Here is a 27531-nt window from a genome sequence, read left to right as displayed (position 1 = left end):
GCTGTTCAGGGAGGAAGGCGAGGAGCTTAAACACAGGTTCGAGCGGCAGTGCTGAGTGTAGGACTTCTTACTAGTAGGCATTTTAAAAATTGGAGAATGAATGGATTATGTGTGTTCATGTTTTATGTGTGCGTGTGTAGCATTAGTGGTGAGAATCAGAGAAAAACGACTCATAAACAGCGAAAGAGAATCAGCTGCTTTTTAGGTCAGTTTAGGGGACATTTTGAGGCTTCTTCTGGTTCTCACTGTAGTTTTTATATCTCCCCCTACAAACTAAAAACTTTTAGGTAAATTTCTTTTCATTGATGATCTGGGTAGAAATGATAGCATCTTACAATTTCAGCAGCACAAATTCGTGAGAGCATTCAGCCACATGCTAGGTCTTTAGAGTTACCTCCCTGTCTTTCTTCAGGCAAAGAAAAACCCCAGAAAAATTCCCCACTTCCTCCATCATCTCAGGTGAATTCGCCTTCTGTTGGCCTGGATCACTCTGAAATCACACTTGTGGTGTGTGCATCTATTTACCTAAGGGAGCAGGGTACTTATGTGTCCTGGCAAAGGTCTGAAAGGATTACTTTAGGAATAACTTTTGGCCTGCACTGAAAGGCTGGTTTTCCAAGTTGTCTGTTTTGAAAGAAAGCGGGGAAACGCCCCTGAATAATTACCGCTGCTTAATTCCCGAGCTCGGCGTGCTGCAGCCTTGGGTGTGACAGGCACTAGCCCCGGGCACGTGGGGCCAGCCTCTGACCCTGGGGGGCCTGAGAGTGAACCGCTGGCATCTGCCGAGTCCCCTGAGACCCCTGCGCCCTGGGCGGGCCGCGTCCTCGGAGAGCTAGGGGTGAGCTGGGGCCCGGAGGGGTCTTCGCTTTATTTATTTTTTTCAATGTGGACAAAACCCTCAGGATATTAGATTGCAAGTTTTATTTGTATCCATAGATCATTTTAAGGGGAATTTATATGAAGCACGTAATTTGAGAGACCAACCGTTTTGACTTGTGCATCTGAATTCTCTCTCTTCATTCACCCTCCCAACTTTGTTTCTAATTCTGATGTTGCCTGATAGAGGGGGTTGAGTTGTCTTTTCTTATTTTGAAGGGACTTTTAAATCCTAATAGCTGTAATTATGTCTTTGGAGAAAGGTAACAGCAAAGGGATTAAAATATCTTTGCATGAGAGGAGCACCCTCTAAAACCAGTGAAGGGAGGGGCCCGTATTTCACAACGTGGCCACTTGATACCTCCGCAGAATATTTTATTTTGTTATGTTTAAATATCTAAATATTTGTTGACATTTAGGTTAGCAGTTTCAAACTTTTTGGCCGCAGGGCTACTTTATACTTTTAAAATTTATTGGGGTTTTCCCAAGAGATTTTGTTTATATGGTTTATACCGTATCAATAATTAGCATTTCAAAGATTAAAACTGAGAACGTGAAAAAAAATAATTCATTTGAAATTCCAAAATAATAAACCAGTTACAAGTTCATGAAATAACGTTTTCACCGAAGATGTTCATTGTTATTGGCAGTAAGAAGAGTGACACTGCTTTACATATTTGTACTTAATACAAGACAACTGGATTTTCACATCTGCTTCTGAATTCAATCTGTTGCAATTTGTTCATTTGGTTGAAGCATGTACAGATATGTAGTTGGAAAAGGATATTTTGACAGACTTAAAAAGGCCATTATGAGTAACCTCTTTTTGATATTATATCACAACTATGCAAGTGGTAGTTCCTTAACGGTTAGTTGTGCTGTGGAGTCTGAAGCCCTAGCAGGGACCTTTTTGTGCACTGCTACATTTGGATTCTTTTGTCTGTCTTGCCACCTGACTGAATCTTACAACCACACTTTGGTTATTTGGAAAATATTGGTCCACTGAGTTATGCATATTTCCCATATGTTAACACATTTTGTTTTACACTATGATGAAGTCACATTCAATAATGTCACCATAGGTATTAAGTTTCTGATGACAGGAAAAGCCTTTTAGTATTTCGACACTGTTAACCTCAGTATGAGGTTTTCAAACTTCTAAATTTTGTTGAAAGCTCAAGTTTGGTCATTGGCAACAAATACTATCAGTTGTTTTTCCTAAAGTAACAGGCTTACATTGTTCATTTTTGAGAGGGATCTGCCAGGTACCCAAGTCTGAATAACTGCAATCAGGATTGTCAGTTGATCTTTCAAGTAAAAATGATGAACCATGAAAAGAGCCACTGGTTCAGGTCACTTCTCCTCGGTGCTTCCTCAGACCAGCATGGTACTTGGGTATGCAGTTTTTATCCCATTTCTTCATACAGAATATTAAAAACACATTCACTTAAAGCTTGAATTTTAATAAAATTAGCATTTCTACTGCTTTATGAGGAACATCGTTAAGTGAAGCTGCGTAGTATCATCATCAGTATTTTTATTGCAAGTCCATTACAGTAGTTCTCTCCTTTATCCATGGTTTCAGTTACTGTGATCTGAAAAAATTAAGTGGAAAATTCCAGAAATAAACAATTCATACGTTTTAAATTGCCCACCGGCCTGAGTAGCGCAATGAAATCGAGCACCGTTCTGCTCCGTCCCTCCCGGGACTTGAACCATCCCTTTGTCCAGTAGCTCCATGCTCTGTAGGCTCCCTGTCCATTGGCCACTTAGCAGCCGTCTAGATTATCAGATCAGATTGACTGTAGCAGTATTGCAGTGCTTGTGTTCAAGTCACCCTTATTTTACTTAATAATGGTCCCAAAGTGCAAGAGTAGTAATGCTGGCAATTCAGATATGTCAAAGAGAGGCCATGAAATGCTTCCACTAAGTGAAAAGGTGAAAGCTCTCACTTTAATAAGGAAAGAAATAAAATTGTATGCTGAGGTTTGTAAGATCTATTGTAAGAATGAGTCTTCTACCTACGAAACTGGGAGGAAGGAAAAAGAAATCGTGCGGTTTTCCTGTTGCACATCAACTGCAGAAGTTAGGGCCACAGTGTGTGATATAAATGCTTAGTTAAGATGGAAAAGGCATTAACTGTGAGTGAAAGACATGAACAGAAAATGTGCTGTGATTGACAGCAGTGTGCTGTGCCTGAAAGCGGTGAGTCTGTAGGAACACTTCAGCAAGGGATCCCCTGACGTAAGTGACACCAAGCCGCTTCCTGAGAGTAAAGGATGATCACACAGATTCAGGAATAGGTTGGGACTGAAAAACATAAAAATTCCTATTGAGGCTGCATCTGCCGATGAAGCTGCTGCTGCCACATTTCCAGCAGAGGCGAAGAGGTGGATTAGGGATCGGAACTATCTATAGTCTCAGGCATCCACTGGGCATCTTGGAACATATCCCCTGAAAATAACTGGGGACCACTGTACTTAACATTTAATGCATGTTTATTATTATTACTTTGGAGTCTCAGTGTCCTCAACATTTATGTCAGATGACATGTAAGGGTTCCAATAAAAAATGTTAATTCTTTTCTGTATGGCTAATAAAATTTTTGGAAACTATTGACTGCTGATCAAAAAGAAAATCTTAGTACAAGGAGATCACACATTTACATACATCTATGGAAAAAGAAAATGCAACACTGTTCTTTCTCGCTTATTTGATCTTTCTTTTAAGTACTTAATTTACTGAGTAGAAAGGTGGAACAATTTTTTCTAATCCAATAACTTTAGCCTAATCCAATAGCTTCACTCTGTAGGCAACCTAGTGGGTTTTGGTCTAAATCCTAGTATACTGGTTTCCTTCGCCTGAACCTGCTCCTCTCCAACTGTGTCCGGTGCATCGGAGAGGGAGTCCTATGGTGAAGGGAGACAGCCCTTAAGACTTATTTTCAATGCTGTGTACTGTCCTCTGGTTCCCGTGGAAATGCCTCTTGTTTACCTATGACTACTGTTTGCCCTGTTAGCCTTAAAGGCTGAAGTCATTGTCTATTCTCTATAAATTCAGAGTTAGGGCCAAGTAGCTTTCTTTGGTTATTGGCCTTAAGATCTTTGTGACATTCCTTCAGTCCCTGGGACATGTCCTTGACACATTGACTCCTGACTATGAGTCAAGTCTTACTATGAGCTGACTTCTCTGTGCGACCCCGGGGTCCGGTGGGAACATCTATCTTAGGAGAACTCAATGAAGACTTTTCTTCTACCTGTCATGTGCTACACGTATACTCTGTTGTCATCATTCCCCCCACATGAAGTAGGACAAACATCTGTATTTTTAGGCATTCCCTTAAATTGAATACACGCTCCTCTTTGCTTCTGAGATAGGAGAGCGAGACACACATATCTCACCTACTTCTGGTTGCTTTTCTTCACCTGGCTGGACGGGAGGGCTTCCTACCTCCTCCTGTGATCCTGTGCACCAGCCCTGTGCTGGAAGTGGTGCTTTGTGACTCTGACATCTTTCTTTCTCCTGACAGCCTGGCTTGCAAGTCTCCTCTCTCTCTTAAAGAGGTCAAGGAAGCCAGCTCTGAGAATAAAAGCTGATCAATAGTGTCTTTGTTCTAGGTTCTTTCCTCCCCCAGAGCAATAAACTTCAAGGCTCAAAAGGAGAAAAAGCTGAAAGGACTTAGAGGGGGAAATTAAGAACATTGTTTTAATATGCACAAAATAATATCCTCTGTTATGTTAATTTATCAATGTTTTTCTAACTACAAAACCCATGCTTTTTCCAATGCAAGATATTTGGTAGTGGGTAAGCCTGTGTTTTTCAGGGCAAGGTAGAAGAAAACCGGAACTCAGAAGATGTAAAGAGATTTGAAGTAGTTGGAATTTGGACACAAGTGGTGAGGGAGAAGAGACGACCATAATTAAGATTTTCTGCAAGTACTCGTGCCAAGTATGACCGCTATAGAAAGTGGATGTGTTCCTGAACATTTTATGATGTTGCTCTCAAGACTTAGATATTTCCATTTTAAAGGGTTATTAGTAAAATGGCTACTTACAATTCAACACATATAGGTCTCATCCAATGGTATATATTGTTGCTAGATAGAATTTCTTTAAAATTTGAACATTTGTTTTCAGACTATCTAAATTAAATCAGGACACTGGAGTCAGCCTGTCTGGGTTTGACTCTGGGAACACACTCCCATGGTGGGTGAGAACTTCCATTTTAATCATCTATAAAATGAGGATTGCAATAGTCAGCATTTATTGTTTCTGCATGTCAGGCACTCTTTTAAGCATTGTATATTAGTTTATGTGATCTATAAATAATACCAGGATGTACTATTGCAGTTTCTGTTTGCAGATGCCAATAACACCTCTCTGAGATTATGTTACTTGTTTATGATCATCTAGTTAGAGTGATAAGGGGTTAGAACCCAAGCAATATGGCTTTAGATCTGAGTGATAACAACAAACATTTTTTCCACATACTTTATTCAAGGCATTGATCTAAGCACTTGACATCCTATAAGATAGGAGCTCTTTCTTTTTACCCATTTTACAGATAAGAAAATTGACCATGGACGGACTGAGAACCTTGCTCAAGTTGGCACTGCTATTAAGTGTGGAGCTGGGTCCATGCAGTCTGGCTCGAGTTTGTGCTCTCAACCTTGATGCTATACTGTTTCAATGATATTTATGAGGAATAATTGAGCAAATACATGTGAAATACTCAGTGCAGCACCTAGTGCAGAGGAAATGCTCAATAAAAATGAATTAAATATTAACCAGGGCATCCCCTCAATTGGCAAATGTTACAGAGATCCTTTAAGCATGAAGTGTTCTGCACAAGTAATCCTTTTGTTATATGTGTTATTCTTGTAACTATCCACATCGTTTGGCTTTATAGAATTTCATTCATTCACTCATTCATTAATGCAATCAGTCAGTCTAGCCTCACATGTAACTTTTAATGTGCTCACATTCTGCCATGTGCTCTGGTATATAATGTAGATAGATACCTCTATGAAAAAAGGCTCATGGATTTGTTGTACAGAAGTTAAAGAAGCAATAAACAACTTAAAAAATTCTGTATTAGCAGTTGAGCTTCACTAACTATCTAATTTCAATGCCTTGAAAGAGACTTGTTCTGTGCTTCAGAGATGCCTGGTACTATTGAGACATTTAACTGTTCAGGCTAAGTTGTTGCACCTGTCTTGTAACATTTTTAACATGCATAACTAAGATGCTTTATCCCTTAATCTGGAAACTATGTGCCAAAACTTTATAGCTTTTCACTTAATGTCCTGCTCACTGTTACTTCCTTATGTATTGTAAAAACATAGTTTCTGTTGTAAATGCCATTTTGCTTCTGCTAAGGGGAGAGGGTCTGTATAGCTTAAAAAGAACAGGTTTCAGCCTGGCCGGGCATGGCTCAGTGGTTGAGCATCGACCTAGGATCCAGGCGATTGGGGTTCGATTCCTGGTCAGGGCACATGCACTGGTTGCAGGCTCCATCCCCAGTCAGGGGCCTGCAGGAGGCAGCCGGTTAATGACTCTCTCATCATTGATGTTTCTATCTCTCTCTCTCCCTCTTCTTTCCTCTCTGAAATCAATATATACTTAAAAAAAAAAAAAAAGCACAGGTTTCAGAACATAAGCTCAAAGCCAGTTCTCTCAGCTCTTTTTTTTTTTTTACCTCCAACAAGTTATTTAGCTGTGCTGAACCTCAATTTCCTCATTTATGAATAGGGATAATTATTTTCTAACATGCATGATTACTGGATGATTAAATTAAGCAGTGAAGGCAAAATTTCCAAAACAGTGTCTGCTCCTCTACAGCACTCTGTTCCAACTACAGATTCTTTGAAAAGATAAACTAGATTGACAAACCTTTAATCAGACTCATCAAGAATAAAAGAGAGAACTCAACTAAATAAAATCAGAAATAAAAGAGAAGTAACAACTGACACCAAAGAAATACAAATGATTGTAAGAAAATATTATGAACAACTATATGCCAACAAACTGGACAATCTGGATGAAATGGATAAATTCTTAGAAACATACAAACTTCCAAAACTGAATCAGAAAGAATCAGAGAATCTGGACAGACAGATTACAACTAGTGAAATTGAAGCAGTAATAAAAAAACTCTCGAGGAACTCTCAAGTCCTGGACCAGGTGGCTTCACAGGTGTATTTTACCAAACATTCAAAGAAGAACTAATACCTATCCTTCTCAAACTATTCCAAAAAATTCAAGAGGATGGAATACTCCCATGCTCATTTTACAAGGCCAGCATTATCCTAATTCCAAAAACAGATAAAGACACCACAAAGAAAGAAAATTATAGACCAATATCCCTGATGAACATAGATGCTAAAACCCTCATCAAAATAGTAGCAAATGAGATCTAACAATATGTTCAAAAGGTCATACACCATGATCAAGTGGGATTTATTCTGAGGGTGCAAGTTTGGTACAATGTCCGCAAATCAATAAACATGATACACTAAATAAAAAAATGAAAGATAAAAGCCACATGATCATATCAATAGACACAGAAATGGCATTTGATAAAATCCAGCACCCACTTATGATTAAAACTCTCAGCAAAGTGGGAATAGAGGGAACATACCGCAATGGAATATATATATGACAGATCAATAGCTAACATCATACTCAATGGGCAAAAACTACAAGTGTTTTCCTTAAGATTGGGAATAAGATGGGGATGCCTGCCTTTACCACTCTTATTCAACATATTATGGAAGTCCTAGCCATATCAATCAAGCAAAAAGAAGAAATAAAAGGCATCCAAATTGGAAAGGAAGAAGTAAAACTGTCATTATTTGCAGATGACATGATACTGTAGATAGAGAACCCTAAAGATTCCACCAAAAAACTACTATAACTGATAAGTGAACTCAATAAAATAGCAGGATACAAAATAAATGCCCAGAAATCAGTTGCATTTCTGTACACCAATAATGAATTATAAAAAATAGAAACTAAGAAAACAATCCCATTTACAGTTGCATCAAAAAAATATCCCATAGCACCTAGGAATAAATTTAACCAAGTATGTAAAAGACCTGTACTCAGAAAATTATAAGACACTGAAGAAAGAAATTGAAGAAGATACAAATAAGTGGAAGCATATACCGTGTTCATGGATAGTAAGAATTCACATCATTAAAATATCCATACTACACAAAGCAATCTATAGGTTCAATGCAGTTCCAATCAAGATACCAATGGATATCTCACAGAACTAAAACAAATATTCCAAATATTTCTGTGGAACCACAAAAGACCCCAAATAGCCAGAGCAATCTTGAGAAAGAAGAACAAAGTTGGAGGAATCGAACTACCTGATAGCATACTCTACTACAAGACCATAGTAATCAAAACAGCATGGTACTGGCATAAAACCACTAACAGAATAGATAGCCCAGAAATAAACCCACACCTTTATGGCCAAATAATATTTGACAAAAGAAGCAAGAACATACAATGTGTAAGCATAGTCTATTCAATAAATTGTGTAGTCTATTCAATAAATGGTGTTGGAAAAATTGGACAGATATGTGCAAAAAAAAAAAAAAAAAAAATGAAGCCAGACCACCTTCTTATATCACACACAAGAATAAACTCAAAATGGATTAAATATTTAAATGTTAGACTCAAAACCATAAAATTTCTAGGAGAAAAGCTAGGCAGTAAAATCTTGGACATTTCTCATAGCAATATTTTTTCTGATGTATCTCCCCAGGGAAGGCAAACAAAAGAAAAAAATAAACAAATGGGACTACATCAAACCAAAAAGCCTTTGCACAGCAAAGGAAACCATCAACAAAATGAAAAGACAACCCACTGAATGGAAGAGCATATTCACCAATGATACTTCTGATAAGGGGCTAATATTTAAAATTTATAAAGATTTTATGAAACTCAACACCAAAAAAACCAAACAATCTGATTAAAAAATGGGCAAAGGACCTGAATAGACATTTGCAGATGGCCAATAGACATATGAAAAGATGCTCAGTGTCACTAATCATCAGAGAAACACAAATTAAAACCACAATGAGATATCACCTCACACCTGTCAGAATGGCGATCATCAATAAATCCACAAACAACAAGTGTCAGTAAGAATATGGAGAAAACGGAACCCTTGTGCACTGTTGGTGGGAATGCAGACTGGTGTGGCCACTATGGGAAACAATATGGAGTCACCTCAAAAAGTTAATAATGAAACTTCTTTATGACACAGCAATTCCACTTCTGGGACTATATCTGAAGAAACCTGAAACACTAATTTTGAAAGCATATCTGAACACCTATGTTTATTGCATTATTATTTACAATAGCCAAGACTTGGAAGCAACCCAAGTGCCCATCAGTAAATGAGTGGATAAAAAGGCTGTGGTACATTTACACATTGGAATATCACCTGGCAGTAAAAAAGAAAGAAATCTTACCTTTTCTGACAGCATAGATGGACCTGGAGGGCACCACGCTAAGTGAAATAAGTCAGTCAGAGAAAGACAAGTACCATATAGTTTCATTTATATGTGGAATCTAATAAAAAAACAAACAAAATTGAAACAGACTCATAGATACAAGGAACATACTGACAGCTGTCAGAGGGGAGGGGAGTTATGGGGATGGGGGAAGAAGGTGAAGGAATTACGCAAAAAAACAACCCCCAAACCTCATTGACACAGACAATTGTATGGTGATTACCAGAGGGAAAGGGAGGTGGGAGAGGTGGGAAAGGGTAAAGGGGGAACAAATGGAGATAGAAGGAGACTTGACTTGGGGTGGTGAACAACCAGCACAATATACAGATGACATATTATAGATTTGTACACTTGAAATCTATATAATTTTATTAACCAATGTCACTGCAATAAATTCAATAAAAAAAGAAAACAAGGGAAATAATAAAAAATAAATTAAATGGAGCTGAAAATATTTCAGAAACAGATGTTTAGAGGTTTTTAAGTAGCATATTCTTTTTCTTAATCAGAGAATCCTATAAATCTCTCAGACTATATTTGTTTTCTATAAGATTTCAGTAGAATTCAAATTCATTTTTTAAATGATAGAAACAAGTAAAATAGGTTACCTTTAGTGCTAAGTGATTCTGGAAATTTTTAAGCAAGTAAACATTCTAGAAGTAGATTTTTCACTTTTTAAAACATCAGGTAGCTTTGCTTTCCATGAAGTCATGCTTTATTGTATATTTTCATAATGCATATTAATTACAAAAATGAGAATTTTACTTAATAATATTTAGCAGTCACTTTTACAAAAAGGTAAGTAATACTACATTTCTACTAAGAAATTCCCTGAGGATTTTCTTGTTTCTGGGTTTTATGAGAGAGTAAGACAGCCTGATACCCAATGACCAAGAGGATTAATTTACATTATATTTAGAAACATAACCTCCCACATGCCACTACATCCAAGGGCTAGCCAACAGTTTTAGCTTTTGCAAAAACAGCTTTATTTTCTTTACCTAGTACCCACAAACCCTGTCTAGGTTTTAAAATTTTTGTTTATTTTTGGTCACCGTTTTATTTTGAACAATGCTAGAATTGAAAGAAAAACAATTCTATTTTTTTCTCATTTATAATAGCATGATCTGCTTTAATGCATTAATTAAACTATTCCTTTCATGATTTAGTTCAAGGAGGAAGTATTGATGTAGTTGAATATCAGGAAATTCAAAATATTTAACCAGAGCATGTATTGAAGGAAAGTGATAGAGGTCATTTGAAAATAGATAGCTGTTGCAGTAATTTATGCCCCAACACCCATTTATCAGTCGGAGGAGAGCATCAAAATGTTCTTGTTGAAGCACTTGAATTTCCTGTCCTTATTCTTAAAGCTGCTTTGAAATTTGAGAGAGAGAGAAGTATTGCAGCTGCAGGCCAAAGAGCTACCAAATAGCACATATGTACAGATCAGAGAATGGTGCTAGATTCTTGCTGAAAATGACACAGGGCCTCTTAGCCTCATAACTAACAATAACAAAAAAGGAGATTGTTGAGTGACTTCAGGTATGGGTAATTAGAGAATCAGAGAATCTTAATAATAGAAGGGAACCTTTCTTTGTACTTATTGAGATTATCTCAGATCTTAACTCAAATGCTTCCAGGTGGGTGCTATGAACTGGTGACATGGGTCAGGTGGGGATAGTGGCCGACTGGAATGCACACGCCCATCCACAAGAAGAGGTTTCCATTCAGGGCCAGCATCTTGTTACTCTAAGGGAATGCAGGCTGTGCTGCATGTCCTTGTATTTCTCAAGGGAGGACAAATATCTGGATTTTAATGTGAAAGTTTCTGGACCACTTTGCACAATTGTCCAAATTGTGAAGGGACAGCAGGCCGACTGTATATGGATATTTGGGAACCAAGCAAAAGATTACTCAAGGGTTAAATTTAACCCATTGGTAGGCAGTTTGCAGCTTCTGGTTCAGACTGTTTCAAAGTTCTTTCTTAGGGAAATGAGATCTGTTTTTCGGTAGCTTTGCTTTCTTGGATGACAGGGCCACTTCGAACAAATGTAATCTTTACACACATATCAGTGTTTCAAATATTCTAAGCCTATTATCGTATCTCTTTACTAAATTTAAGGTCTAGAGAGTCAATCAAAGAAATAAATTGTTAGTCTGTTGTGACCAAATGGTAATGAATGTAGGCTGGCCCCTGGTGTTCACTTCTTTCTACCTGATTGCTAGCAATTACTTTAATAATGTGTTCTAGAATCCTGCCATAAATCAAAGTCAAGATGACTGGTCTATTGTTTGGAGAATCTGTCAATCTCTGGACTACCCAATGGAGAGTCCTAAAGGTCTGCCACCAGTGGGCTCCTTCCTGTCAAGTCCCCGAACCCGTGGGAGCATGGTTGGCAGGGCTTCTGTAAGTGGGATCCTAAAATAGTCTGTTGTGACCACACCTGGCGTTCAGAGAACTTGGAGGGAATTTAGCCCCCTGGTGACTTCATGAGCTTAGACTGAATCCTCTCTCACTGTTTCCCTGTGTGTGGCTGGTCTCTATTAGACTGAAAAGCCATGCTTAAAAAAAGGAGTGCAGACTTCTTAGTTTGTGCTGGGCACAGTTGCAAGTGCTTTATCTATACATATATATTAAATCATTAAATCTTCACAATAACTCTATGAGGTATTAGCCTTGCTATTTTACAGACAATAAAACTGAGCACAAGAAATCTATCTGAGATCACACAGTTAATCAGTGATAAAGCAAGGGTTCATTACCAGGCTTTTGGCTCCAGTATGTATTCAACTTTCTTCTAATAACTCAGCCTATGTCCCTGGATCTTCACTATCAGATTAAATTCCTTCACGGATTGCAACTGGACTGCAAAATATACCCACTTTGGTAGAGACCGTGATCAGCTCTTGCCCTGTGTCTGGCTCTTGGCTGGCCTGAACTCCCCACATGCTTCACACCACCTCTACACCAGCCTCAGAGACAGTGGCAAGCGCTCTTGGATGTCCTTGCAATGGTCAAGAAAATCCCTGTTGCCTGTTGTTGATCTGGTCTAAATCTAGTATTGAACTCTAGCTCGATGGTCACCGTCCACCCTGAGTTTGTTGTGTTTACTTGGTCCTTTCTACATTTGATCCTTGACCTGGCTTGACTTTCTAGCATTTAATACCTCAGGCTGGCTTGGCCCTGCTGAACCCCAAGCCAATATGGGTTTGCATTTGGATTCAACAACTTAATGGGGGTTAGACTTTGGACAAGTTAAATATCTCTTCAAGTTTACCCCTTAGCCAAATGGAAAAATCATACCTTACTTATTGGATTATGATTGATAAGCAACATATATAAAATGTCCAGTACAGTGCCTAACACAGAAGTGTTTGAATGTTACTTGTTATTATGGTAGTTATTATTGGGAAGTAGGAACTAGGTAATTTTCAACCAGGCCTTTAAAATCTCAACTAAGCCTTTGCCCTAAGCCTCAGATAGCTGCCCAGGAACAGATGAAAGTACTTGTTGCAATCTTTGAATAGCTGGCAACTCTACATTTAAACAACTGGGCTCTAAGATGTCTTTACCCAAGAGAGCAATAGATATGAATTTATCAATTTACCAAGAATAATCAGTCAGAATGACTGTTTACAGTATATATGCAATGAAAGAAACATCTAAAAATTTTATTTTGCATTAATTAATTTAATCTGCCATTTTATGAAACAATCCAGATAGGATTATGTTTATGTTGATCTGATTATTTTTTCCTTAATTGATTTCAGAGAGAGGAAGGGAGAGGAAGAGACAGAGATAGAAACATCAATGATGAGAGTCGTTGATCGGCTGCCTCCTGCAGGACCCCCACTGGGGATCTAGCCCGCAACCTGGCATGTGCCCTGGCATGTGTCCTGGATCCTAGGTTGATGCTCAACCGCTGAGCTACGCTGGCTGGGCCCGCACAGTGTGTCTTGAAAGTACATATTGTTTGGTTCTCCCAGATTGTTTTATAGTTTTTTTCCTTGTCTCTGTAATTTGACAGTCTAGTCCCTCCTTACACACCCTTTCATTAAGCTAGCTTTCACTTTTTTAAATGGTAGAATCCTGCATTTACTGTAGTATTTATTTACTGTTGTAGCTTTTTGTTTGTTTGCCTAGTAAGGTTGTTTTTTTGTTAGTGCTCTGGTTACAACATTTCACAGGCTTGGTGGCCTTCCCTAATCTTATTTTTTCTGTGAACTCTGGTATTTTTAGAATGCAGTTCAGCAGAAAGGAGGTTTCTTAGGAATGCTACACTGGGCTGGAGCAGAAGCATGGGGACTTCCCTCACTTGCCCAGTTATATCAAATCCCAGAGATATTTGCTGAACTTACAGATTTCAGGTTCCCCCTCCCCCACCCACTGCTCCATCTGTTTGTGAATCTCCAGGGATGGCTCTGGAGACCTGTTCCCTTGCGACCCAGGTGATTCTTACTTTATATATGTTAGGGAAACTGTCCTGCCATGTCTGGGAATAGTTGTGGTTTATTTCCCCCCCACAATAACATAGTATTGCCTTCAATTAAAGGCCCTTTTAAAAATAATTAATTACAACTATACCACTGCTATGATTTAAAATGTCCTGGTCTGTAGGATCCTGTATTCTGTCTGGTGTTATTTGCAACAGTCCTTTTAAGCTAAGAACTCTCAGACTTCATTTCTTGCACACATACCAATGATGAACCCAAGCAGCCTATGTTAAGGGCCTGCTCATACTTCTATTGTATCAAATATGATACAACAACAAAAGCTTTCTCTTTAAATGATAGACAAGGTAAATGAATTTTTATACTGGTTTAAAAATACTAAGGCTCAGATAAAGCGTAGAATAAATACAGATGATGGGTGAAAGTGTGCTTCTCAATAGAAGCTTTAAATGCAATTAAACAGAAAGCTACCTTATGTTTACAGGTTGTTTCTATTTATTTGTTTGTTTCATCATTTTTTTGTTTGCTTTCTTGGTCTAATCCTGAATTTTTAAAAGGAAACTTTATTTTGTTTATTTTCCCTGCTTGAGCTAAAATATAGAAAACAAAAAATACATTATAAAACTGTCACAAAAGATTTGTTGTAAACTATGCAATTTACTGTAATACTCTGTAAACTCAGAATAATAAAGATAAACCAACTCATAATGACAATGCTTGAATTCCAGAAATACTTTTCTTCCATAACTACCTTATTCATTGCTCCTCTACTTACACCTCTGAGGCCAGAAATCCCAGAGTTTATATCAACACCCAAGTGGATTTATTGTCACTTTCTCTGCTTATTCAAAGAAACAATATATACCAGTCTGTGAGCAGTACGAACTAACTTTCTAAAAGGTTAATAACACTGTTCTTTCCCATGATTTAAATGCTGATAGATGGAAGGGTTTGAATGCACAGCAGTTGGGTTATCATAAAGAACTGAAGCAGTACTTTTCAGGGCTTTGAATCAAGAGCAGCCTTGAACTTGGACTGTCATAGTGCACACCAGCATTTGTGTAACTCCAGCAACAAAGTACTCTTCGCCCCCACAGGAACTGGAGAGGCCACCTGGTTTGGCGCTGTACATTGTATATTATTTTGGGCTTTTACTTCAACTGGGCCCCCTCACATTTGGAGAACTGATTATATAAAAACAGTTTCCTCATAGTCTGGTTGTTTTTCATCATACCTAAGATCATAAGTGGAGAAGTCAAGGGCATGCAACAGTTTGGAGAGCTAGTACTGCCATTTAGGGAGTTATTCTTATGCCCTTTTAGTGAGTCAGGTCAGAATTTTCCAGCTGTTCTCTCCACCCACTACAAACCCACAAGACCCCAGCAAAGCCTTTTCACTGGTAAACACTTCCTTTGTTTAATTATAGGCACATATCATGATAGTTAGACTTGGGTTTGGTATATCAGAATTAATCCACAAGAGCCTGAGAACACAATATTGTAAGTTATCCTTTGAGATGAAGACAGAGTTAAGACAGGAATCCTGATAATTTAGAATTTAAAACATTCTTAGATTTCTCTCTTTTCCATCATTTCAACCAAACTTTCACCTCTCACTTCCACATTTCTGCATCCATCTTAAAAGGATTGGTTGTTGTAATGGGTGCCATACCACAGTGCACTATCCAGATCTAGGGAACTCACTCACAAGTGTTGGTGGTGACAACTGTCAGCTGAGCTCCCCTGCAATAATTACCCTCATCCAAAGCCCATGCCCCTTTCTTGAAGGTGGACATTCCAATAGTCACAGTCTTCCATTCAGTTTCAGAACTGGAGTGCTGGCCCAGGTCCAGCTCAGAGTATATCTTTTTGACTCATAAATGTGCTTAGTGGTCATTTCCTTGGACCCCAATGTATAATTCCCATCGGCATATTTGGTAATTGGCAGAACATATTGGTGTTTTGGCATTTAGGGTAAGAACTATAATTGGAACACCCAAGAGTAATGGGCAAGTGCCACATGCATGGCCTAAGGACATGGTGACCTGGAGCTTAGACCTCTCAGTAATGATGGTCTGAGATACCCCACTAGTAAGTCAGCTGACTAACAGAGGGATAACAGAGGAAATGGGGAATCTAAAATGGTTGTAGGGGAGGGAATGATGCTCAGTTGTGGCACTGAGACCACCTGCAGTGACAGGGCTTTAGTTTGTCCCATTAACCTTCCTCTATCAGTTTCTCTAGGAAAAGAGACCAGATGGAATCTTGAAAAGCTGGACCCAAAATTTATTATATGACAAGTGGATCTGAATGTCACAAGCGATGGATTGGGGTGGATGCGGCAACGTGTCACTCAGATTCCTTCTTCATGTCTGAGGCTGGCATCACCAAGCTGTTAGAAATGTTGGTGGCGGACAGCTCTTAGTTGAGTCAACACCTCAGGAATTGCCTTCAGCTGAAGAGTGCTGCCTTGTCCAAAGTCACACACACCTATCTCAGGCAGCTAATTTCTGAAGCCTGGTCAACGAAGGAAAGGATAAAAGTCAAACCTCTTGTCTCAGGGGAAATAACTCTGAAGGACAGTCTAACTCGAAAGCTCCCTGAGGGATAACGTGAGGCCTTTCAAGGAGAAAGTATCAACTGTTAGGTATTTCCTTTGCTCAGTCAGTTCAACTTCCTTCTCTTGTCCAGAGGTGTTGATCAAAAGGGCATTAATCTTTTGCTTGAAAATCTCCATCTCAGACTATTTCCAGGGAACTCCACCTAAAGCAGATATTAAAAGAGAAATGATGCCAGATATAATATCTGTAGCTGTTAGTCTTATGGTAGCTTCTATAAGTTCTCATTACCTATTCTGGGTGATTATTTTACTGTCCATGTTAAGCAACAGAAAATCCTAACTACTAGAAGTTACTGATACCCTCCTTTTTCTCTTCTTTATATCCAGCCACTAAAGACAGTTAGTTCATTTTTCCTTGTAGTGACTCTTGAACAAATTATTATCATCATATTGTATTTAATATAAATAGTCTTTTCTCTAGAAAGACTCTTATCCTCTCCCACCTAGGCTGTTTCAATTGGTTTGTGTCACCCGAAATTTCCTATGTCTAAGTCCTTAACTTCAGTATCTCAGCATGTGATTGTGTTTGGAGACAGGGTCTTTAAAGAGATAATGAAAGTTAAAATGAAGTCATTAGGGTGAGCCCTAATCCAATATGACTGGTGTCCTTATAAGAAGAGGAGGTTGGGGCACACAAACAGTACCAAAGGAAGACAATGTGAAGACCAAGGGAGAAGACAGCCATCAACAAGGCAAAGAAGAGAGGTCTCACAAGAATATAAAGCTGGAAAAGTTGGCATCCATGCTACCTGTCACTACCAGAACCACTAAGTAGAGACAAGGATTGAATCTTTATGGATGCTTTATTCAGATGGCTGGTGATCTGAGGAGATGGCGGGTTATGTACCCTAAACACCGTCTTACATCTCAAGTCGGCCTTTTTTATAAGGAAAAAAAGTGTAGGTAAAGGGTTTGGAATTCAGGAAAAAGTAGGTAAGGGGTTTGGAATTCAGGGAAGAGGATAATCATAAAAGAGCTGCAGTCTGGTGGTTTTTCTAGCATCCCTTCATCTGCTGGGACGTTCTCGCCCTGGAGCATATGGCTCAGATACCATCTTGATCACTTGTAGTCCTCCTGGGGCACAAAGGTTGAATTGCTTTTGGGTCTCCTGGAATCAGGGTAGGTCTGGTCATATATTTCAGTTCCTGGGACAATATCTTTTTACATGCATTAAGTACCAAGCCTATTAAATATATAACTAAAGCTAAAAATTTTTAACTTCTTGAGTTCCCCGTCAAAACCAACCCTGTCAACATCTTGATCTCACACTTCTAGCACACTAGAACTATGAGGAAATTAATTCCTGTTGCTTAAGCCACTCAGTTTATGGTACTGTTAAGGCAGCCTGAGCAGACTAATACACCAAAGTAACAAGTCATTTTGCCAATCAGGTGGTTTTTAATCCTTGGTTTCAACAATATTTAAAGAAAACCAAATTTAATTATCCATGCATTTATTATTTAAAATAATTTTGGTGGTAGATATTTATGTGATTTTGGCATATGTCTTGAAAGTAGCTCAAAGATTGATTACTAATTGATACTGTAGGAACCAAATCTTCTCGATTCCCATCCACTCACTGATATGAAGACTATGTTTTCTGAGTTTACATCTATAGAAACAAAAAATAGGAAAAGATACTTAATCCTCTAATTCTAGCAAAAAGCAATATTTATCTATAAATGATCTAATTTAAGAGTCATTTCACTAAGGGATAATATTATTTTTGTGTTTAATAGTTTCAGAACGTTTGAAAACATATTTAATGTTATTGCGATCATTGTGCACTATTATTATTTGTAAAGTTAACTCAATAAAAAAATTAAGAGCCTTATGATCATAGAAAATTAAAAAAAATTAATTTTAATTTATGATTTTGGTTTTATTGTAGAGAAGAAATATTAAGAAGACTGTCAAGCTTAAAATATATAACGTAAAGGTAAAATTCAGTATAAACCTAGACTTTAAGAAGTAACACTGAAAATTTATTCTGTGGAAGACCCTATTTTAGTGTTTTCTAAATAAATTTTGGTGTTAAATTACTATGCTATTTACAGTCAATTGAAAACATTTAACAAGGTGATGTAAACATTTTATTAAAAAAGATTGGTATTTATCACACTCTGGAACTTTACGTTATTTGCAACTTTTTATAATTTGGGAGAAACTTTTAGATGGCAATTTAAAAATAAGGCAGAGGGTGTAATCTTACAAAATTCTCTTAGATATACAACAAACAAAAAAGTTTGAAGAAAATTGGTTTAGATTTGATAACTAAAAATAGGATTGCAGACTCATAAAATATGCTTATTTTCAACTTTACAAAAGAATGCCAGACTGAATTCACATATATGGGGGCATGCTGCAGCGAGTTTTTCCCCTGCTATATCCTCACCAACATTTGAATGATCAGATTTTAAACTTCTTTTTTTTTTGACCAATGTGGATGTGTATACATTAGTGTCTTATTGTGCTTTTAGTTTGCATTTCCCTAATTACTAGTTAGATTGGGCATCTTTTCTTGTGTTTATCAGCCATATGAGTTACCTTTACTGAGAGTGCCTATTCAAAGCTTTTATTCATATTTTTTCTTTTGGGTTGTTTGTCTTTTTCTAATTGTTTTGAGGGAATTCTTAACATATCTGGTTATTAACTCTTTTTGAGTTGTAAGTGTAGAAGATACTTTTTTCCAGTCATGACTTGTATTTTTATTCTCTTTATAGTGTTATGTGATAAACAGAAGTTCCTTTCTTTTTGCATTTTATTTAAGAAATCTTTCCCTTACATCAAAATAATGAAAGTTACATTCTCTTCTGAAAGACCCTCTTTCACATTTAACTCTTTAATCAACCTGGAATGGATTTTTATGCCTTGATGTATATTCATCCAATTTCATTCTTTTTGCTGTGTAGGTAAATGATTATTATAGTACCAATTATTGAAAACACCACCCTTTACCCATTTATGTAAAGATATAACTCTACCATAAGTCAACTTTCCATATATGTGTAGGTCTGTGTCTGGGTTCTCCATTAGTTCATAGACTAACTTGCCTCTTCCTGTGTGTCAGAAACAGTTCATCAGGCCCATTTCTTCCTGGGCACACTTTTCAACCACATTTCCCAGCCCCTCTTAAAATGGAATGGGGTGGTGTGACTGAGTTTTATGTGGGATGTAGACAGAAGTCATGTCCATCACTCCTCTACCTGGCCGCTAAATTCCCTATGAGATCCTTCAGCCTCTCTCCTCTTTTCTGTGTTAGATACAGAGGATCCACTGGAGTATTATGAACCCCAAATCAACGGCAGAGTCTAGGATTTTGAGTATCTGCATGATGCTCCTCCCAGCTCATTACCATGTACCCTTCCTTTCCTCATGTGCCACCAATATATCTTGCTCTTTTGCTATTTTTATAACTTGTTTAAACCAGTATAGATCACTGGAAACTGAATGTAATAGACCTAAAAATTTTATACTGTACGTCCTTCTACTTCTGCAAGTGGGAAAACTGTCTATAGTGCAATATGAAGCTGACTCCATGAGGATATAGATCATTAGAGAAATAAGATTCAGGAGATTGAATCCATTTCTGTTATTGGTGGAAGTGGGATGTCCACCGGTGGAAATGGGGAATCCTTTCCCCACTGGCCTCTGGTGGTCAGGTTCTTATGATATCTTGAGAAAAAGAATTTTCTAAGACTTGCATGTGAGAATGAGTGATTTTTATTTGTGTGATGATATATACCTCGGTTTCTAAAGTCCCATTTCCCTTAAACCAGTCTGGGAAAAGATGCACCTGGGGCTCCAGCAGAGCCAGAAGCAAAGTCAGTGCCCAAACTTTTTGTTTCATGGGGGAGCTGAGTCAAGCAGAGCTTCAGGCTAGTTGTAATCCATTAGTCCATTGTGTGGGATCCATGTGGCTGTGAGCCATGTGGGTGAATGCAGGGTGTGAGAGCCCTGCAAGCCAGGAGTCAGGCATGAGCATTAAGAGAGAAGGGCAATGTCCAGACAGTGTGGCTCAGTGGTTGAGCATCGACCTAGGATCCACGAGATTTCGGTTTGATTCCCAGTCAGGCACATGCTTGGGTTGTGGGCTCCATCCCCAGCAGGGGGCATGCAGGAGGCAGCCAACCAATGACCTTCTCTCATTGTTTCTCTTTCTCTCTCCCTCTCCCTTCCTCTCTCTGAAATCAAATAAAGTCATACTTAAAACAAAATTAAAAATTCTATTTGATGAATAATAGTGAAATTAGAAAGATATGTTGTTCAAAGAGAATATTCTGATAAAAATAAAAATGTACACTGATCTCACAATTTGATATATTTGTATTTGGTCATTAGAAAAACTATAGAAAAAGCCTTTACACAATGAGTTTTTTTTTAAAGGCAGCTGCCAGAGGTGCTCAAATTATTGTCTTCCTATATTTATTTTTGTATTTAAAAAATTATAAAGCAAAACACTTAAAAGAGATAAATGTTTTGTCATCTTCCCTCAAATACTGTCAAATACATTTTAGGGTGATCATTGAATAAACTCAGAAAAGACAGAGGACAAAAATGAAAAATATAGGATGCTTTATTGTCAAAAATAGACAAGCTTTAATTTCCTTGAACAGAAATATTAATTAAGAGTCTCCATAAGCCATTATCACCACTTTGTGAGCATAAAAGACAAGTCAAAGACAGCTGTTAGAGCAAAAGGGACAACAGCCCTACATCCTGCCTGAGAAGCCTCACCCACAGAACCAGGGACCTTCAGAGCGCTAACCAATAATAGATATGCAAAACAAGGTTGACTTAAGCTGGCCCGGTTCTAGCGAGGGCTTTGTGAATAGTGAGGGTCTAGGTCACTCATAGGATCGGTAACAAGATAGTCCTGCTTTGGAGTTACGCCAGGGTGAAGCCCGACATCTATCAGTCCCTACGCCCTCAGGCATGTAAAGTGGCTCTGGTAGCTTGTGCAGAAGATCTGAATCAAGTCCTCACTCGTGACCGACAGTAAGGATGTGAAAGCCTTGTGGAAATGAACATTGTAGTGTGGAGGTAATATTCTCTCATCAGCATAAAAAAAGAATAATGATCTAGGTTGTAGGAACAAGAAAAAAAAATAAGGCCTTTATTGCTCTCTAGGTACAGGTGCCCGAGGCTGAAGAAAGCTGGGTGCGGTAACTGGTTAACTAGGCCGTTTTCATTCTCTAGTCTGTCGCAACAGACCCAACTTAATGAACAGTGGTGGTCTGCAGCTATCTCCTTTGAAGAATGGGTCAAGGAGAGGTACTTGAGCTCCCAGGAGAGGCCAGGGATGAGATAACACTGACTGGTGAGAGGGTTCATCTGAGATTAAGCATAAGTAATAGTAAAAAGCAGCTAGATTACCAAGTGAGTGAGAACGGGATGGGATCTGAGAACTCAGGTCCTATCCCCGTATGCATTCACATATTGTAATCAACTACGTGCAAAATAAGTTTGACATTTTCCATTCTTTTCTAGTTTAAAGACACTTGAGAACCAGAAAAACTGAGCTTATAGTATATGTACCATAAAGTTATTTAAAACAATACTGTGGTTACTAAAGTGGCAGCTCTAGCTTTTGCCACCTCTTTAAAACAGAAGAGGGAACCCTGGCTGGTGTGGCTCAGTTGGCTGGTGGTCATCCCATGCCTGGAAAGGTTGCCAGGGCTGTGAGCTCAATCCCCTGTAAGGGGCATGCAGGAGGCAGCCAATCCATGTTTTGCTCTCACAATGATGCTTCTCTCTTTCCATCTCAATAAAAAATCTTTAAAAAAACAAAAACAAACAAAAAACAAACAGGAGAGTGGAGAGGATGTCAAGAAACAGTGAAGCAGTTCTGTTCTCCCAGTGATGTTTCTCATTCACTCTTGCATGGCGTTAAGTTTTAATCTCTCACCCACTTAATTCTAACCTTTTGTGTAAGAACCCTTTAAACTAGAGTAGAAATTGGTGGTGTGGGCTTTTGGAAGTTTTGATGGACTAAGCATCATTCAGTAAAATTCTGTAATTGATAGGATCATTTTGGAAACTTACGGAAAAAAAGCCATATGAAAATCAAACTAAACAAAGTTGGTTTAATAGTCTATTAGCAAGACTACACAGAAAACTTTGTGCAGTCAAATACAAAACTAAAGTGGACTCCTCCTTTTCCTTCGTTATTGCATTCCATTCCATTTTGTAAAAAAAAAAAAAGTGATATAATACAGACAAAGGGGTCATTTCTCAAAAGCCACAAAATAATCCCTTTAGTTGGGGTTGCTGTGACTATGAAATACAGAAGATGAACTTGATTTGGGGTTTCTTGTTTGAGAGCAGGCAGGGCAAACTACAATGACTGTAACTGAGCAGCTGCAGTTTATTATCCAATCATAAAAAGGACCCGTTAAATGTTTCCCTTTTAGCATTCTTCAATGACTGTTGTTCCAATCAAGGAGTAAAGCTTTTTCTTAACAAGTCGAAATCCTGAGCTCAGGATCAGAGTTCGTCTGAGGCTGGATGAGAAGCGACCTCGACTAAAGAAAAAGTCCTTGAGGCTGGTCCATGAGCAGTTTTCCTGCTTAAACACGAGTGTAAGCTCAAAAGTGGGCACCACACTAGAGTCACACACAATCCTATCCAGCTTTATACATACATTTTCCACTTCCATGTTCACATGCATGACACATCCTCGTAGGCCGCAGGGCTCCGTGGAGGAGAGGCGAAGGACATCTTGAGCAATTCTCTGGGTCAGTTTCTCAGGGACAAGGACTTTTGAGCAACCGAGTTTCGTTTGCTTTGATTTGGACAGACAGTTCTCCAGCATTTTAACCAAACTCTGGCAAGTTGTCTCCTCAAATATCACCTCATTGAGGTTGGGTTCAGGAACAACATAATCCCAGTAGTCAAAATCTGTAGAAAATAGAAGTTTGAAATTAGATAGCAACATTGGTCATGTCTCTACCACATCTACCTGTTTCTAGTATTTCTTTGGGGCCACCTGATCTCACTTTGCTATTAACTAGTGGGGTAAAAGAGCAAGTCATCTGACCTCTCATTTATGACATAAAGGTTTTGAAAAAAAGGGCGGATAAGATACAACCATTTTTCTTGAAATTTATGTGTACACACACAATCTTAAAGACTATGGATAAAAAATCTCTTTATGGCTATATAGATTATTAGTGTTTTTCTTTCATTTTTTGCCCCTTACTTGCTTAAGAATATTGTCTATTTGTTTTACAGAGAACATGAATTACTTCTGGAATAAAAATGGTTATATACATTTTTTTTTTTTGACTAAGGAACTGTTACCTTCTGACTCTGAGAATATATGTTTATTGCTTTAAAATACCAAATTTTTGCTATTGTTCTTAAGTGATGAACTTAGGATGAATCTGAGGAGCTATATTAAATATCTATTAAATCTGTTTCTTTCTTTAAGTCTTTACTGGAATGGCCTGTAAATTCCAATTTTAGCTTCAACCTCTTTGATTAAAAATTGCTCAAAGAAGACCTTTGAGGTTCACTGGGATATTTATAACTGGCTGGGTAGTTTTCCATGGCCAAGAAAAACAAAATAGTCCTAGGAAAACAAAATTAGATTTGCGCAAAGGAGAAGAGATAGGTCTGCACTTGGTCACTTACCTTCCAAATTAATCCTACCACTTGGCAAGATGCCATACACACAGTCAATAGAGCAGGGTGTGCAGGCAGAGGTCCTGTCAGTTCTCTTCCCTAAGCCTACTTCACCCTCGATAGCTGCTGTGGTTTCCTCTCCCCACATCTAGTACTTGCTTAGATCACTGTGTTTTGTTTTTTTAAAAATAACTAAATAAAACAAATGCATTCCAAATTATAAGGCTTCATATGCTGAAGATAGAGAATTTTAGAGAATTAGATCATCAACCACTTTGCCTTCTAAATGATTTGTCTATGCCCACACAGCTCCTCAGTGGCAGGGCAATGTGTTAACTTAGAAACTGCTGTTTAAAATTGCTAATAACAGTATGACCAATATCACTGCTGTGTTAAAATTTCCTTCTGGCATTAAAAATGGAATAATGGATATTTCCCCAAATAGAATACTACGCAGCAATAAAAAGGAAAACACTGACATAAACAGCACCATGGAAGGATCTCAAAATAATTAAGCTACAGGAAAGAAACCAGCTACAAAAGAGTGCATATTATATGATCCCATTCCCATGAAACCCTAGAGACAAAAGTAAAGGGGGAGAAGGAGAGTGGGGAATTGATGGCAAAAAGGCACATGGGAATTTAGGGGGAGAGGGTCATGGTAGTGATTACAGGGTGGTTACATTTATTAAAACACACATAACTGTACACTTGACATTCACCAAAACGTCATAACCAAGTAGGGTAAGGAACCTAGGTAATTTTTCATCCCCAAAAGCCTATTAGCAGCAGACCAGACCTAAAACAGCCCTCAGTATTTTATTTTATGCTACTTTTGTTTTTCACTATCATGGCCAGAAAGAAGATGCTAGAAAGTTTGGAAGGCAGTTTCCTCGGATGGATTGTGTGGCACCTCCAATGAGGAAAGGCGACGCCGCACACCCGCCAATCCGACCCCATCTGTGGAGGGGAGAGAAACGGGCCGCGGGGAAACTCACCGTTCAGCAGGCTCCCCGGGTGGAAGCCATGGTCCAGCAACTCTGAAATGCTGCCCGGGTTCTTACTGCTCAAACTGCCAGTTGCAACCATGGTCAACGGCTCCGTTTCCCTCGCGGGGCAGAACGGCCTGGGGCGCTGGAAAAAGCAGGCAACAAGGGCAGATTTGCAAGAGCCCGCAAGACGCGCGGAGGCTCCGAAAATGCCCCGCGTACCCCGCGCGAACCAGCCGAGCACTCATTTCCCAAAGGGAAGGAACCCGTCCCTGCAACTCAGGTTTGCAGTCTCGCGAGGGGAGACGCCAGCCACTGCCACAGCCTGAAACTCATTCAAAGTTAGCAAAACCTGGAGCCGACCGGCCCCGCGGCGCTCCCCCCCTCCCCCCTCCCCGGCCCGGGCAGCGGAGGCCCCAGCCTCTCGCTCCGCACCCCGGCCGCCGCCTCGCTCACCTGCCGGGGGGCGGCTGAGGCTGCGGGGTACACTGAGGCAGGCACTCTGCTCCGGAGCCTCCCCCTCCGGGGCTCAGGGACCTGCAGACCCCCGCGGTGGTCCGCGCCCAGCTCGGCCCCAGCCCACCTCGCACCCGCCCCACTGAGCTGCACCGCCTCCGGGCGGCGAGCGCTTTATAGGCCCGGCCTCCAGCCCCGGCCCGCCCCGCCCCGCCCCGCCCCGCCTACCTGCACCGCCCGCCCCGGCCCCGCGCCCCGCCCCGCCTCCGGTCCGCTCGCCATTCACCCCGACGCTTCTAGCGCCCCGGGCGAGCGGCCGGGAGTTGAGGCCGAGCTTGTAGCCCCGTTGATACCTGCTGTTTCCAGGGTGGGCCACGGGTGACAGGGACCGCAATCCGGGATGCACTGCTATCCCCAAACTGACCACTCCCCTCTGCCACCAACCTGGAGGCTCCGGCGCGACCCCCGCCTGCGCGCGCGCTCCCGCCGCCGGTGCGGTCGGAGAGATTCCGTCCCCGGCAGCGGGAAGCTTTCTGCCCTTTGTCTGTGACTCTGACTTGAGGCTTCGCTGTGTCCTACGAACGCTTTGCTCAGCTTTGTATCCCTGTTCAGCGAGCACCGTGTACGCGCTTAGTTCTGGCCTCTCCCCGAGTCCACTCCACTCCGCGTCCCTGGGTCTGTCCCCGCCGAGCGCGCTCAGATCTGCTTTCCTTCCCGCCCCGAAGGCTCGCCTTTAGGAAGGGTCCTCGCCCACTGGCTCCCCGGCGCCTGGCACTCTCCGTGCCGCTTCACCTATGACTAATGCGTTTTCTCCGCGAGAAGGGTGAGCCTGGTACTCTTCTAATGAGACCTGGCTCCGGAGCGCCGGGAGGTTGAATGAAGGGGAGTTTGCCAAGAAACTAAACCAAACCATTAGTGGGATCTCAGCGGCCTCCTCCACCAGCCCGGTCTCCGGGGGCGATCGCCGTTCTCGGGGGCAGAGGTTCCCGGCGAGCCCTGCCGGAGGGAAGGCGCTTGGGTTAGGGAGGGTCGGAGGGGCTCTGGGCAATGAAGATACAGTTTTATAAGCCGTTAGGGCTAATGCTGTGGGCCCTGAACCTGCGCGCACAGAGAGAGAGAGAGGAAACACGCGAAGCAGCAACAACCCATTGGCAAGAAGCCAAACATATTTTCTTGCAAAGTTTCTAAGCCACCCTTTTCCCGCTTTGGAGTGCCAGTAGGAGATGACCCGTCAGAGTGGCCATTCCCAAGGACCGTGGCGGGTCCCAGGAAGGAAAGGGCTGGAATGCCTGCGGGGAAAGACTGTCCCAGCCAGCAGGGGGTCCCAGTGTTGGCTCCCGGCCCTCTAGAATTACTTCGTCACCACTGGTACAAGGATCTGCAGGTTAGGGCCTTGAAAGGTTCAGCTGTCCAGGCTAAAAACTCTGTAAGAAAAACAACAGGAGTAAGGAGGGTGTGATAAGCAGATCAGTGGGAGGACATTCGGAGGCAGAGCAGCAGAAATTAAAGCCAGCTTGACAGTCCATTTTTAACTCAGCTCAGGCAGCTGTACTGCCTGAAGGTCAGGCCAGCCGAGGAAGGAGATGCTGATAGGCTGGTCTTTGAAAGCAGCTTTCCACTTCTGTTTCAATAATAGGAAAGTGGAAAATAAACAAGCCCATTTAAGCCGATTAAAAAGCAGTTTTAGTGACTAGCGTGTTGAGGACCAATGGATATGTGCCCCTGGTCAGATTCAGGTGCCAGCTGCCTGGCAGTGGGAAGGGCGGTGGGTGGGTGCAGGCAGGGCTGCCTTTCCTTATTTGGGGGGCAATATTAATGAGTCTGCCTCTTTCTTGCCTCCAAAGAGAGTTACTAGGATTAATAATTGAGGATTAATGAGTAGTCTGAACATGCACAGTGAAATAAAGAAATTGCCCATTTCAATTTCCTTAGGGTATTTAGGCATAACTCATAAATTAAGTACTCCCAAAGGGCCAGAAA

The 27531-nt window shown here is 40.2% G+C and overlaps 1 protein-coding gene across 1 annotated transcript; it reads right to left on the bottom strand.

Moving 5' to 3' along the window:
• Positions 1-21040: 21040 nt before the first annotated feature.
• On the bottom strand, positions 21041-25593 carry DDIT4L (DNA damage inducible transcript 4 like). The gene is made up of 3 exons (XM_087816096.1): positions 25552-25593; positions 25105-25240; positions 21041-23380 (listed from the first exon to the last, which is right to left on the bottom strand). Exons 2-3 carry the CDS (start codon positions 25193-25195, stop codon positions 22890-22892), a joined length of 582 nt encoding a protein of 193 aa, XP_087672222.1. The 5' UTR covers positions 25196-25240; positions 25552-25593; the 3' UTR covers positions 21041-22889.
• Positions 25594-27531: the final 1938 nt, after the last annotated feature.

The sequence above is a fragment of the Miniopterus natalensis genome, chromosome 1 (genome assembly GCF_054644295.1).
Source record: "Miniopterus natalensis isolate mMinNat1 chromosome 1, mMinNat1.hap1, whole genome shotgun sequence".
Lineage (NCBI taxonomy): Eukaryota > Metazoa > Chordata > Mammalia > Chiroptera > Miniopteridae > Miniopterus > Miniopterus natalensis.
This window is presented reverse-complemented; position numbering and strand designations above follow the sequence as displayed.